We start from the raw sequence: 13,198 nt of genomic DNA, 5'->3' as shown, positions 1-13,198 counted from the left end.
CTCCAGTTCTCAAAAGAATCCTTGATGGCCAGCAGCTCCTTCTCCCATACTGTGTAATTCTTCTCTGCTGGCTTTAACTTCCTAGAGAAGTACGCGCAGGGGTGCAGCTCCTTTCCCCCTTGGTCTAATTGCAGAAGGACCCCCCCGATGGCAAAATCCGAAGCATCTGCTTCCATGACAAAAGGGCGGGTCGGGTCAGCAAAGCGCAGAATGGGCTCGGAAGCGAACCTTCTCTTCAGCTCCTCAAAGGCCTTGGTGGCATTCTCTGTCCATTGAAACTTCTTCTTTCCCCTTAAGCAGTCAGTCGGAGGAGCTGTTAATTTGGAAAACCCTGGAATGAACTTTCTGTAATAGTTGGCAAACCCTAGAAACCTTTGTACATCCTTTTTGGTAACAGGCAGGCCCCAGTCCAATATACAACTTACTTTCCCTGGGTCCATCTCCACTCCTTCCGCTGAGATTCGGTACCCAAGGAAGTCCAAAGACTTGAGGTCAAATCCACATTTCTCTAACTTGGCATACAAGTGATTCTCTCTCAGTCTCTTCAGCACCGTTTTCACATGCTGATCATGGTCTTCCTGGTTCTTTGAGAACACCAGGATATCATCTAAGTAACAGATTACATACGTGTCCAACAGGTCTCTAAACACGTCGTTCATGAACTTTTGAAAAACTCCTGGACTTCCACAAAGCCCGAACGGCATGACCAGGTACTCAAATTGACCATAAGCGGTCAAGAATCCCATTTTCCATTCATCTCCCTCCTTCATTCTGATCAGATTGTACGCTCCCCTCAAATCCAGCTTCATGAAGACTTTTGCGGAGCGCAGTCGGTCTAGCAGCTCTGAAATCAGGGGCAGCGGGTAGCTGTTAGGGATGATGATCTGGTTCAATGCGCGATAGTCGTTACAAGGTCTGAGTTCCCCCCCCTTTCTTTTTCACAAACAATAGTGGCGCTCCAGCAGGGGACTGTGAGGGACATATGAATCCTCGCCTCAGGTTTTTATCCAGAAATTCCTTCAGGGCCTCCCTCTCAGTCTCTGTGAGCGAGTAAATTTTCCCCGATGGGATGCTGGCTCCTGGCACGAGATCAATCGCACAGTCGTAAGGGCGGTGGGGGGGTAGAGTCTCTGCCTCTTTTTCATCAAATACATCTTTGAATTCCTCATACTTCAGCGGCAGGGTCACTTGCTCGCTCTCCTGCGCTGCCGCCGCCAAGGTGTTCTTGATTCCTTCGGGTTGACAGTTCTCCTGACAATACTGTGAGGTGAACCACACCACCGCCTCCTTCCAAGTTATCTTGGGTTCGTGCTTTGCTAGCCAGGGCATTCCCAGAATCACCTCAAAGTTCGAGAGATCTGACACGTATAGCGAAATGAACTCTTCATGCCCAGGGATTTGAAGTTTCACTTCCTCCATGGCTTGTGTCACCCCTCCTGACTTCAGCGGTCTCCCATCGATGGTCTCCACAGATAGGGGAGCGTCCAGTTTCCACCGGGAAATTCCATGACGCTTGGCTAGCTTTGCATCAATAAAATTTGTGGAGGCTCCACTGTCAATCAAGGCAGTAGAATTAAACACCACTCCTCTGGAAGTTGTAATCCGAATAGGTAAGACCAACACCCCTTTTGAGGGAGGTTGGATCGTTGGAGGGCCTTTATACAACGCGGCCCCCAGTCCACCGGCCTGCACGTGGACTGGGTGTTCTAGTTTGCCGACGGCTCGGCTTTCCCCCCTTTCAGTCCACAGTCTCTGGCCACATGGCCCGGTCTTGAACAATAAAAGCATAAACGTTCTCGACGTCGTCTTTCCTTTTCTTCTTCTGACAATCTTGGCCTAGCCCCTCCTTGTCCGTCAGTTGCATTACCTGCCGCCCCTGCAGTGGAAAGGGCCTTGCTGCGGGATGCCGAGGCTGAGTATTTCGGGACCTCCTGCTTTTTTTCCAGGCGTCTTCCTTCCATCCGGTGATCTATCTGTAGGCATAGCCAGATTAGCCCTGGCAGGTCGGTGGGAGGGGTGGTCCTGGCCAGCTCATCCAGGATTTCAGCATTTAATCCACTCCGGTACATAAGCATCAAAGCGGCATCATTATAACCCGTTTCCTGGGACAAAATTTTAAAAGCGTTAGTGTACTCGGAAACAGTCCCTTTAGCTTGCTTCAGAGCGCCTAGCTGCCGCGCTACTGTTTCAGCTCTTTGCGGGTCTTGAAACATCTCGGTCATCTCCTGTATAAATCCTCTGTATCTTCTTAAGACAGTATCCTTTCTCACCAGATATGGAGTCACCCATTTTGCAGCTTCTCCCTCCAGAAGGCTAATCACGAAGGCGATTTTAGCCACATCGTCTGGAAATTCTGTGTGCCTGACATCCAGATATAATTCACATTGAGCCACGAAAGTTGCCAACTGATCACTCTGTCCCGCATATTTTGGGGGCAATCCAATGGGAACCTTTACTGCGGCAACTGGAGGGGCTGTTCGCATCTGGTCTATCGTGGTCTTCAAGGCTTGATTATCCATTTTCAACGCCTTGACGGCTGCTAGCAGGGCTTGGACATCCGTCTGCAAATCAGCTACCTTAGTCCTCAAGAGTTTCACTTCTTCCATCTCGGAAGTGGGGTTCGTTCCCCCCCCTGCTCCCTTTGACATCTTGTCCCAGTCAAGTGAAGAGAGCGTTGAGGGTGATTGAGGTGGCTCTGTCAAGCTGTCAGGCCCAGGATGAGACTCAGGAACCAGACCAGGGGTTGTAAGTAATTCAGTTTTTATTAGAGTAATGTCCAAACAAAGACTGCGTCTTCTCATGAAGCAGTACAGAAATACAGGTCCTGCGGCATTGAGAGAAAGTTGACAGAGCAAGGAGCTGCTTCCCGCTTGTTCTTTAAGAAGGGGACAAACGGGCGCGCAACCTTTCGCTCCTCCTTAACTGCCCCTCAGGTACTACCCGCCTTCCCCCCCTTCTCTCTTGTCTTTTCAGATGTCTTCGTGTGCGCGGCGAAGGGGGAAGCATCGGCCCCTCCTCTTCTGAAGTTTCTGATTCCAGTATGGGGGATAGGGGGGGGCTGATGGTAAACTGCCTCGCGGCTTTTCTGCCTTGGGCAGCCCTCCCTCTTCTCCGTCCTGTTCTGAGCCTCGGAGCAGGGGAGGCGTGGGAATGTCCAGGGACGATTCTGAAACTCCAAAGCTCTCAGGCTCTCCGTTGCTAAGCAACCCTATCTCTGGCATTTCCTCTGCTTCGTCTTCGCTCCACTTGGGCGAAGTTGCTCCCCCTCCTCCCTGCCATCCGTATGAATCCCCTTCTTCCAACCCCCCAGGACCCCAACTCTGGCTCCCGACACATACAAACTATCTGGAATTAATGGTTTGCATTGACATGGTGATATCACCCCAGGCTGTGGTTAGTGAGCAGGACCACACAAAAAGCTTAACCTTGTGATAGCCATAATGTGGATAAATTTTATAGTGGATGCCACAATTCTTATGTGAAGTCATGAGGCAGCAGCTGTTATTAAATTTCTCATTAAATCTCTGCCATAATAACCAAAGAAACCACTATGGTGCCATGGTAAGCATGTTGGTTTTGATTTAGTGAACATTACTTTAAATCTCCACTCAATCTTGAAGTTAGGGAAAACTAGACGCAATGTTAATCATGTGCTTTGTTTTTTCCTTTACTAAATAGCAGCTGTGGGGAGGACTGGTCCAGATTGGGAATGCGGTATGAGGGGAGAGGGGCTTTAACTCTTTAACTGATCCCAGTCTGGAGTGGATCCTCCTGCAACTGCTATTTGCCTTGTAGCCACAAGGATCCTAATCAAAATAGGAACCAGAGTGAGGGCAAAGAGTTAAAAGCCCCACTCCCTCTATACCACCGTCTCAATTCAGATTGGGACCCTCCACAACTGCTGACTAAACAAACATGCAGGGAACAAATATCTGATTATTGCTATATCTGGTTGGCTTTTACTGTCTTGGGTCAAACATAATTCCTCCAGTATTTTCGGTCAATATTGGTCCCAGGCTATGGTCCGAAGGCACATGAGGCCACCACCTTGCTGAAGCTAAACAGGCCTGGGTCTGTCAGTTCCTGGATGGGAGAATGACTGGGAACCACATGTATGCTGGCTTGGATTCCATGGTGAAAGAAAGGCGGGGTATAAATGTAATAAATAAATACATGGTAATAATATTTTTAATTGAATGCCTACTAGGAGGCTTTGAGTTATTTTCTGCTCAGAATTGCCCACCTTTGAAGGAAAAGCATGTGGGGGTGATTTTGAGCAGAAAATAGCTGAAGGGGAAAGGATATTAGCCTCACTTTCACTCATAATCACAGCAATCCTTGAGGCTATTTTGGGTTAAAAATAAAACCCATCAGGGAAAATATTATCTGCAACTGCGTGTTAAGTCTAGTTTGGACCTTGAAGTTATAATACTAAATTACTGTACCGGTGTCCTAGGAATTGGGCAGGTGCAAATGAACCAATATTCTAATGTGGTAGGGTCAGATTGTGTGTTCTTATCAATTGCACCTTAATATGTTACTTGTCAGATGCTTTGAATCCTGCAATCAGATCAAATTCATTTATTTGTATCTAGTTGTTAGACTAGAGGTTCCCAAACTGTGGTCCATGAACCACCAGTGGTCCACGAGCTTCATTCTGGTGATCCACAGCATGTCCGCATTAAATATTTATATTGATTTTATTGTATTCTTATTGCTTCTTTTATTGTAGTGTATTTTATTGTATTACAATTTGAATGCTATGGAGTGCAAATTGTAATACAATAAAATGCAATATAAGAAATAAAAGAAACAATAACAATACAATTAAAAATCATACAGCATCAAGCACAGTGCATTGCAATTGCTACAGCAGGCGCACAAAAAATTAATTGTCTACCACGATCATGGGCAATTTTCAAGTGATCCATGGGGAAAAAAGTTTGGGAACCATTGCATTAGACCATCCTGCAGTCACCTACAATATCTTTGTTGTAACAGGCTTGCAATACATAGGCCTCTCTTTAGCCGAACTCAGCCTAAGCTACGTATATGTCATATCCTATGCTTCAAGAATTATATTAGTGACCTCTGTGAAATAATGTTATCTCTCTGTAGATGTAGATGAATGCCTGGAGCAACCATCAGTGTGTGGCAACAATGCAGTCTGTAATAATCAGCCAGGAACTTTCCGATGTGAGTGTCTAGAGGGATATCAGTTTTCAGCTGATGGACGAACATGTGTGGGTGAGTTTATTTTCCAAAACTTCCCATTATTGTTTGTAGAAAGCTGAGATCTAATAGAGGAAGTACCAAATTAATTTGATACTTAAATTTAAAAACCATGTTTTTTAATTAAGAAATATCAGGAATGTCAATATTGTTCTTTAATTTTTGGAAGGTAATATTTAGGATTTGTAAAGGTTTATTGTTGGCTTGGTCTGCCAATGTGACCTTGTGCTTTGGATATCATTCCAAATTATGCATCTGGCCTAAACTTCTTTTTAACTCCTGCAAAGTACTGGTTCTTCCCCTCACTAAGGGTGCCAAATCCTGACCCAAAGGCTGCATGCTATTCCATGTCAGAAACTTCACATTCTGGGATGGGGTCTTGCCTTTTTGTTCTGCAACACCACAACAATCCATTATCTCACCCACCACTTGTTATGGGATAGAGTGTATCCTGCTTGCAACAGTAAACAGGAAAGGAGGCTGGAATGAATGGATTGCAGTGGTACTGGAGCCAGAGATACCATTCCTGAATGCTTTTTTCTGAATGTTACCCAGACTCATTAAAGCAAAGTTACAGACTGGGATGAGGAGTTGTCTACCTGACACCTCACTTGCATCACGGGGCAACTTTTTAAAAAAAGCGTACTGTGATGTATGTGCAATAGTCCTGTGTGACCTCATTTACAGTCCATATTTGAACTATGTGTTCTTTGCAATGGAGAGTTCCAGCTTTGTATGTTTATATTCATTTAAATTGAACTAGGTTTCAATACAATTAAGGTTATTATTTTATTTATTAATCAAAATGACTGTACTCCCTCCTTTGGGTGGGGGGATAAGTTCTGTAAGCCTGAGATAGCTGTGCTGTTTGCTCCGTTAATAACATTCTATCTAAACAGTTTTAGTGAGGAGCACTGAGAGGAAGAAGAGAGACTTGCAACTGTAGCTGATCTAAGAATAAACTTCTTTAATACATGGAGTCTAATGAAATTCATAGTGAAGTTATGTAATACAAGAGGGCAGAGCCGGTTCTAAAGGGCGGCCAGGTTGGGCACTGGCCCAATGGCCCCTGGAGCTACAGGGGGCCCCTCAGCTGCCCCTCCGCTCCCCTTCTGCGATCCGCGGGCCCCCCACCTACTCCCACCTACCTTTCTGCTGTCTTTTACCATTGCCCTTAACGAAGATGGCAGCCGCGGTTTCCCTAAGGTACTGAAGCCCCTGCCGCCATCTTAGTTGATGGCAGAGATGCTCGCACGTAGCACACACATGTGCCATCAACAAAAATGGCGGCGGAGGCGTCATCCCATTAGGGAAACCGTGGCCGCCATCTTCGTTAAGGGCAATGGTAAAAGACAGCAGGAAGGTAGGTGGGGGTGTGGGGGGTGTGCATGATGCACGCATGCATGCACACACACACTGGGGGCCAGGGCAAGCTGATGCCCAAGGGCCCCGGGATTCCTGGAGCTGGCCCTGCAAGAGGGCTTGTGGAAGCTTTACATGGATAGCTTTGTAGGATCTGCCAAACAATTGTATTAAACATTTGCTTTCTTTCATTTAGTTCTTTCAGCATCTGTCTGAAGGAAACTTGGGCTTGAAACTATGGTCAAACATTTCCTGGATGATTTTCTTTTCCTCCAGACATAATTGGCTAGCTCACTTTTTAGTTAAGGATAGCAGATAACAGATTGATTCTGTGCATGCTCACTTCAAAGAAAATTCAGGGCTGGCCCTACCATTAGTCAAAGTGAAGTAAGCGCTTCAGGTGGAAGATGTTGGGGACAACAGCAGCAGAATGCCTGTTGAATTAAGGTTCAACTGCAAGTCCTGGGCTGGCCCTACCATTAGGCAGAAGCAGTCACCTTGGGCAGCATGTAAAGGGAGGTGTAGAGCAGCAGTGTTATGTTTGAAGTCAGAGCTGTGGGTGCTATGTAGCCTGCTCTGTTCACATTTCATGGGAGAAATGGTCAGATTGAGTGCTCTTTAGGATGCTTTACAGAACAAGCTGTGAAGGCTGTATTGGGCCTTCAGCATTTCTAACCATTTAAAAAAAATAAAAAATAAAGCTGCCCTTAAAAATATTGCTGTGTATGAGTTATGAATAGAAGAAATGTTTTTATTTCTGACATGTTTTGAATAAAAAAATATCTCTAGAGTTATTTTAAATCCCAAATGTCAAAACCAAGTGGTGACTTGTGTTCCATTTGGTATTGTTTTCTATTGGTTTAGAACTCATTCATCTGTCAATGTTTTTATATAATACCAAGTTACTTCTATAGTTGGTTGCCAAATTACAATCCTAGGTAATCTGTAGCTTAGGTTTTAGTAAGGTAGTAAATCATTTTCTGTGTAAGCAGCAGATAGTGCAACCATTTCTGAAAGCCCTCCAGAGTTTTATTCTCCCTGCAAATGTTATTGCAGATAAAGTTTCAAACCAACCTAGATTTGAAGGGTATGGAGGAGAAGAAGCTCTGATCTTTAGGGATTCAATCCCCCGATCAGCTACCCTGTCTGACAGATAGCCCTTTAATCATCGTCTCATTCTGGATATCTCAGCAGCTCTCAGTACCATCAACCATAGTATTCTTCTGAACTGGCTGTTCCGTTGGGACTTGGAGGCATGGTGTTGCAGTGACTCCAATGCTTCCTGAAAGAACAGGTTCAGGAGATGGTGCAGGGGGACTTTTGTTCCACTCCTTGGCCATTGGCCTTTAGGATTTCTCAGGGTTCCATTTTGTCCCCCATGCTGTTTACATCTACATGAAACTGTTGGGTGAATTGTGGGCTGAAGTGTCGCCAGTAAATGGATGTGGATGATGATGATGACCCATCCTTCACCAGCAGGTCCCAGGGCGTGTTTCAGAAGTCCAGCAAGCCCTATCACTGACCTTAAAAAAAAAAAAAAGCTCTGAAGGCATACTGACCTTTAGGAATGAAAATGTGTAGGTGGCAGTTGGCTTAGAATGGTTGGAACATTTGTCCAATGCTGATTTTACCCTATTTTAGTCTATGTTGATTTGTCTCAGTGTAATCAGGTTCAGTAGTTTTATTGTTGAATTTTAGTTATTGTTATTGATGTATGTTAGTGATTGTAAAACGCTTTGTGAGCTTATTGTTCAGTGTAAAATTTTATATATACACAGCATAATGTTTGTAAAGGAATCTACCGAAGATTTTGGTTGAGTCTTTCTAAATTTTTTTTGGTTTCATTTACATTTCCCTCTGTTAAAAAATATTAAAGTGTGGGTTTCTTCTTTGCAGCTGTTGAACGTGTTATCAATCATTGTGTGACGGGCACACACACCTGTGATATCCCTCAACGTGCCCGCTGCATATATTCTGGTGGTTCTTCTTACATCTGCACATGTCTATCAGGCTTCTCTGGAGATGGACGTTCCTGTGTGGGTGAGTATCACCACTTACTCAATTTTCATTGTTCTTGGAGGCCTTTGTGCAACTTGGTTATCTGATCCCTAATAACTTGTTTGACTTCTTGCTTTCTGTAACAATTTTTTGAGTTGGCAATCAACCAGAATAAAACACAATTTTTTAAGGAGAAAAAGAGATGTTTCCAATCTCTGCTGCTTTCACCACTCACATTTCTCCACATTTTAATCTTTTTTGAATTCCCTTTTCATTATTGTTAAGAGTAAATATCACCAGTGTTGTGATAATTGATATGGATATAGAAATATTGCTATTCCGAAAAACATGTGAATATACAAATGGCAGAAATAAACTGATGGATGCTGACAATACCCACCTTTTCAGATGTTTACAAGATGCATCTGAAATTGTCAGCATTCTCATTTGCATATCAGCAGGTGCACGATTTCTGATATTCAGTATAATGTTTATAAAGGGCATTAATTGCACGTATCTTAAAAGTAATTATTACTGGAAATGCATCACCGATGTGCAATTTTTTTTGATAGGAGGGTCTTAGTTGTTTTTTTAGACTCTCTATGTCATATTGGGTCCTGTCTCAAGGAGCTGATTAATTGGTTGTTCTAGCTCAGCACATGGTTTGCTGTTGCAAATTATCACTCTGTCATCCCCCCCCAAAAAAACAAAATCATCTTAACAGACTATTTGGTAGTCTGGACATGTTCTTGTTTGCTATGATTCTATACATCAGAACCATTTGGCAAACCCACAATCTATTCATATATAAATAATTGTGAAACTTAAAACAAGTTATTTGAGTGAAGAATCAATGGACACTTCAACTCATTGTACCATTCATTGAACTTTGACCAATGTGTGTGTTGTGGCTGGTGGATGAGACACTTGTCTTATGGAAGCATATGAAAAAGGAAAAAGGATGCCAGCCCAGGTCTTTGTGCAGAGGCCCTAAGGCTGGCCCTACATGCATATTTTTCATTTCCCTAAAAGGGATATATCTTAGAATGAGAAGGTACTGTTTTGATCTTTGCTTTGTTTTGTTTTATAGATGTAGATGAATGTCAATTGAGCCGCTGCCATCCAGATGCTTTCTGCTATAACACACCAGGGTCCTTCAGCTGCCAGTGTAAGCCAGGTTATCGTGGGGATGGTTTCCAATGTGTAACAGGAGGTAAATATTCATCTTTAAAAATTCTAACAAAAGTATACTGTTAGTGCTTTTCCACTTAAATAAATAGAGGTTGTTTAATAACTATGTATTGTGTTAGTCTGGTTGATAAAAAAACTGAATTCTTTGGTCAATCAGCAATTACTTTATTGCTCTTAAGTTTATCAAGATTTCTTTTTTACTTTAAGACTTCTTACAGTGAAATCCTTTAGGTGCCTGCTCAGATATAAGCCCCATTGTATTCACTGGGGCTTATTCTGAAGTGAGTCTAGGAATTCAGCTGGGAATAACATATTTTTGAAAATTTTGTCTTTTGTAAATTTTGGCTTGCTTTCTGAGTTAAACATTGCCTTTGCTAGGTTGTGATTTTTCACTAATACATAATGAAATGTTGTGTTACATGTACAATGAGCTAAGTAAGTGCCTATATCTCTAATGTGATGGGTTGGTGCAATAGAAAATATTCCATACTGTTTATATTATAGTAATTCCAGAAAGATGAGTGATCTCTCTTCCATTTTTCTATTTATTTTGTTTGAAAAATGTTCTTTCCTCATCAGAAAGAACTTGCGCTCAGTTCAGAAGTAATGCAGTAATTTTGCTTAGCATTATTTTTCTAATTATATTATGTTTTCTTTTGAGTTTTAACTTGTGATTTTGAATTAAGATTGTGTTACCACATGGATTTCCTTCTCTGAATCAGGAGCCATGGGCATAAAATGGATGTGTATCCAGATTGGGTCATTAACATTTCTATTGTGTAGTACATGTTATCGGTCTTCATAAAAGCATATCACTGCTCAAAGGATCGTGCTGGAACTGGGCATACAGAAGAGGTGAATGCTGAATTTTAGAGAAAGAGACTATGTACCAGTAATATGAGAGCTATATATAGAAAGGGAGGTGATTGCAAGGAAGAGAAGGGAATGCTTTATTCCTTGGTTGCTATCTCTTTCTGAGAGATGAAAGCCATGATGTGTGAGGCTGCAGTGATAGAAGACTAGCCTGGAACAGGTGTGTAATATGCAGGCTTAAAATAGTTTGGCAAAGCAGTACTTACCCCATATTAGGCATATTATTTGTTGGTCCGCTATGAAGAAATAACTGAAGGCTATGAGTAACTGAGTATGAGGGATTCAGATAAAATTATGTTCTATTTCTGCTTCATGGAACAAATGTTCAGTTCTTAAAAATATTAAGAGCAGTCTTATGAACAGGCAGTCCTGTGGTAGAGTGCCTAGGATCAGATGTAAGTTGACTTCTTGTGCAGTACAACTGATGTGGTGCCAATGGTGCTAAATTAAGCTTTAAATGACACTGACACAGAACCAGTTCTTCGGAATACTCTGCTGGTAAGAACTGCTGTTAGCTACTCACTGATTTCTCTGGACTTGGAAGGATGGGAAAGAGAGAGGCCACATATGACCATATTTCATAGCAGCCTAATAGTTTTTCTGTCCCCAGTGGAGAAGAGAAAACCTCTGTTCCTGATGCTTTCAACCTGTTTGGTTTCTGTAGTTAAGGAATAAAACTATTTTGGCTGCAGTTATAAATGTCACTGCAGCTGTTGTAGGCCTGTAGGACTATGGTCTAAAACATCTGTGTTACCAATTTATTTTTTTAGTCAGTTTAAATGTTCAAATACTGCTTTCAGCATCTCTAAAGTTAAACAAAGGAATTTTATTCTGCAAATATAGTAATTATTTCTACACAGCAAATCTGCTTCTTGAAACAGCTATGGAAATTGCCTGCAGTTTACATATGCTCAGCACATAGCCAGAATTACTGGTGTAAGCTGTGGCATTCCAGCTGCTTTTAAGAATGTCTGTACTTCATTATTCTCTCATGCTCCATTGTTTCATTACAAAAAGAAACAGATGTTCAAACCTTGTCATCCCTTCATCTCCCATAGACTGTATTTACCAAACAGAAGCAGACCCAGGCACTAGGGACTGTGCCTGGGCTAGGGACTATGGCCACTAAAAACCATTCACCAGAATTGTTAATGTGTGCAATCCAATTCACATGGGAATTGCATTGGTGGCAAAAGTCTGTATCGTGTTTGCAGTTCTCCATGGTAGAAGCCAAATTAAATGGATTACGAAACAACAATGTAATGGTGGTATGTTAGGTGTTCTTTGAAGCCACATAGCAGCATCACTTAAAGTTCAGATGACTTTCTAGGGTACCCTGAACGATGTGATCATGGAGTGGGGTGGGGATAGACTGGATCAGTGCATACATTGTGGCCATTGTATGTAGGCTATTTTTAACTCATAGGGGGCCATTACCACATGGTGGCAATGAACTGGGCAATTGTCTCCATACCATAGTGGAATAATAACAATAAAATTCTGTGATAGCATGGAGAAGGTTGACCTGTTCTACATGGCAAGCCACTTCACAGAAACTGCTCACCATATGTTGACAGCTACAGAATGGAGTGGTTTTAAAGTGTCATTTATGCAATGGTTGTATCATGTGCCCTGTCCCTCTGTGTTTTCTTCTTAAAGATTTGCTACCACCTTAGGAATGCATTATGACTTGCATTACAGCTTGCCTAAGCAGTAGAATTAATCTCTCTACCACCAGCCTACAGTGGCTTCTAAGATTAGTCCACTGATGTTTTAGTTTCTGGCATCTTTTCAGCTACTGCTGAATATTCAAGAATGAAGTTAGAGCTGCTCCAATTCACAAGGACTGTTGCTGTAACCCGAGAAACTACATTAATGGATATAGCATAGCTTAGGATCCCTTTCTATAGTGTTGAACTGTTTTGGGGCTGCCCTGGTGCTTGACCTAACTTTCTAAAGAGGATCTTATGTGGCTATGACCAAATTCTAGCTTAATTTCAGCCAAACCAAAAGACAAGCATTGTACATGTCATTGGATGTGCAACAGTCTTACTGATCTTGAGGATTAGATGCAAGAGGACCCAGCATATGCCATGCTGGTGTAGGTTGGGCTGCCCATTTGCAATTGTGTATAAAAGAACTGTTGAGAAAAGCAGTATGTGCAGTTGAGTTTTCATTGCCTGACTCTGTTATCAAGCAACTTTATGTAAACTTTATGTGCATTTAATTATCATAGTTTGTTTTATATTGTTGTGACTCGCGCTGGGACCTACTGGTGAAGGGCAGGTAATAAAAGTAATCATCATAATCAGCATCTACATTGTTTGCACAGAGTTGCATGAGAAACCCCATATTTTGAGTAGGAATCCACCTCCCAGCACTTACTGGAAATGGATAGGAATTCATCCCCCTGTATTTGATCACCCCAAAGTGCTGGCCAGCTGTTTGGCTGGTGAACCATTTCACCTGCCACTTCTAATGCAACCTGTATGACCTTCAGTCTATCTTGTAGAACTCAGGGGCAGTAAATTTGGTAAGTATA

The 13,198-nt window shown here is 42.5% G+C and overlaps 1 protein-coding gene across 1 annotated transcript in view; it reads left to right on the top strand.

Moving 5' to 3' along the window:
* The window catches only part of NID1 (nidogen 1), a 105,527-nt gene that overhangs the window by 51,814 nt on the left and 40,515 nt on the right, over nucleotides 1-13,198 (top strand). The window contains exons 10-12 of the mRNA XM_061624553.1: nucleotides 5,119-5,247; nucleotides 8,491-8,634; nucleotides 9,683-9,805. Of these exons, the coding sequence (XP_061480537.1) occupies nucleotides 5,119-5,247; nucleotides 8,491-8,634; nucleotides 9,683-9,805 (396 nt within the window). The remainder of the gene's footprint in view (nucleotides 1-5,118; nucleotides 5,248-8,490; nucleotides 8,635-9,682; nucleotides 9,806-13,198) is intronic.

This window comes from Rhineura floridana, chromosome 4 (assembly GCF_030035675.1).
Source record: "Rhineura floridana isolate rRhiFlo1 chromosome 4, rRhiFlo1.hap2, whole genome shotgun sequence".
NCBI lineage: Eukaryota > Metazoa > Chordata > Lepidosauria > Squamata > Rhineuridae > Rhineura > Rhineura floridana.
Note: the sequence above shows the minus strand (reverse complement) of the source record. Positions and strands in the feature narration are given on the sequence as shown.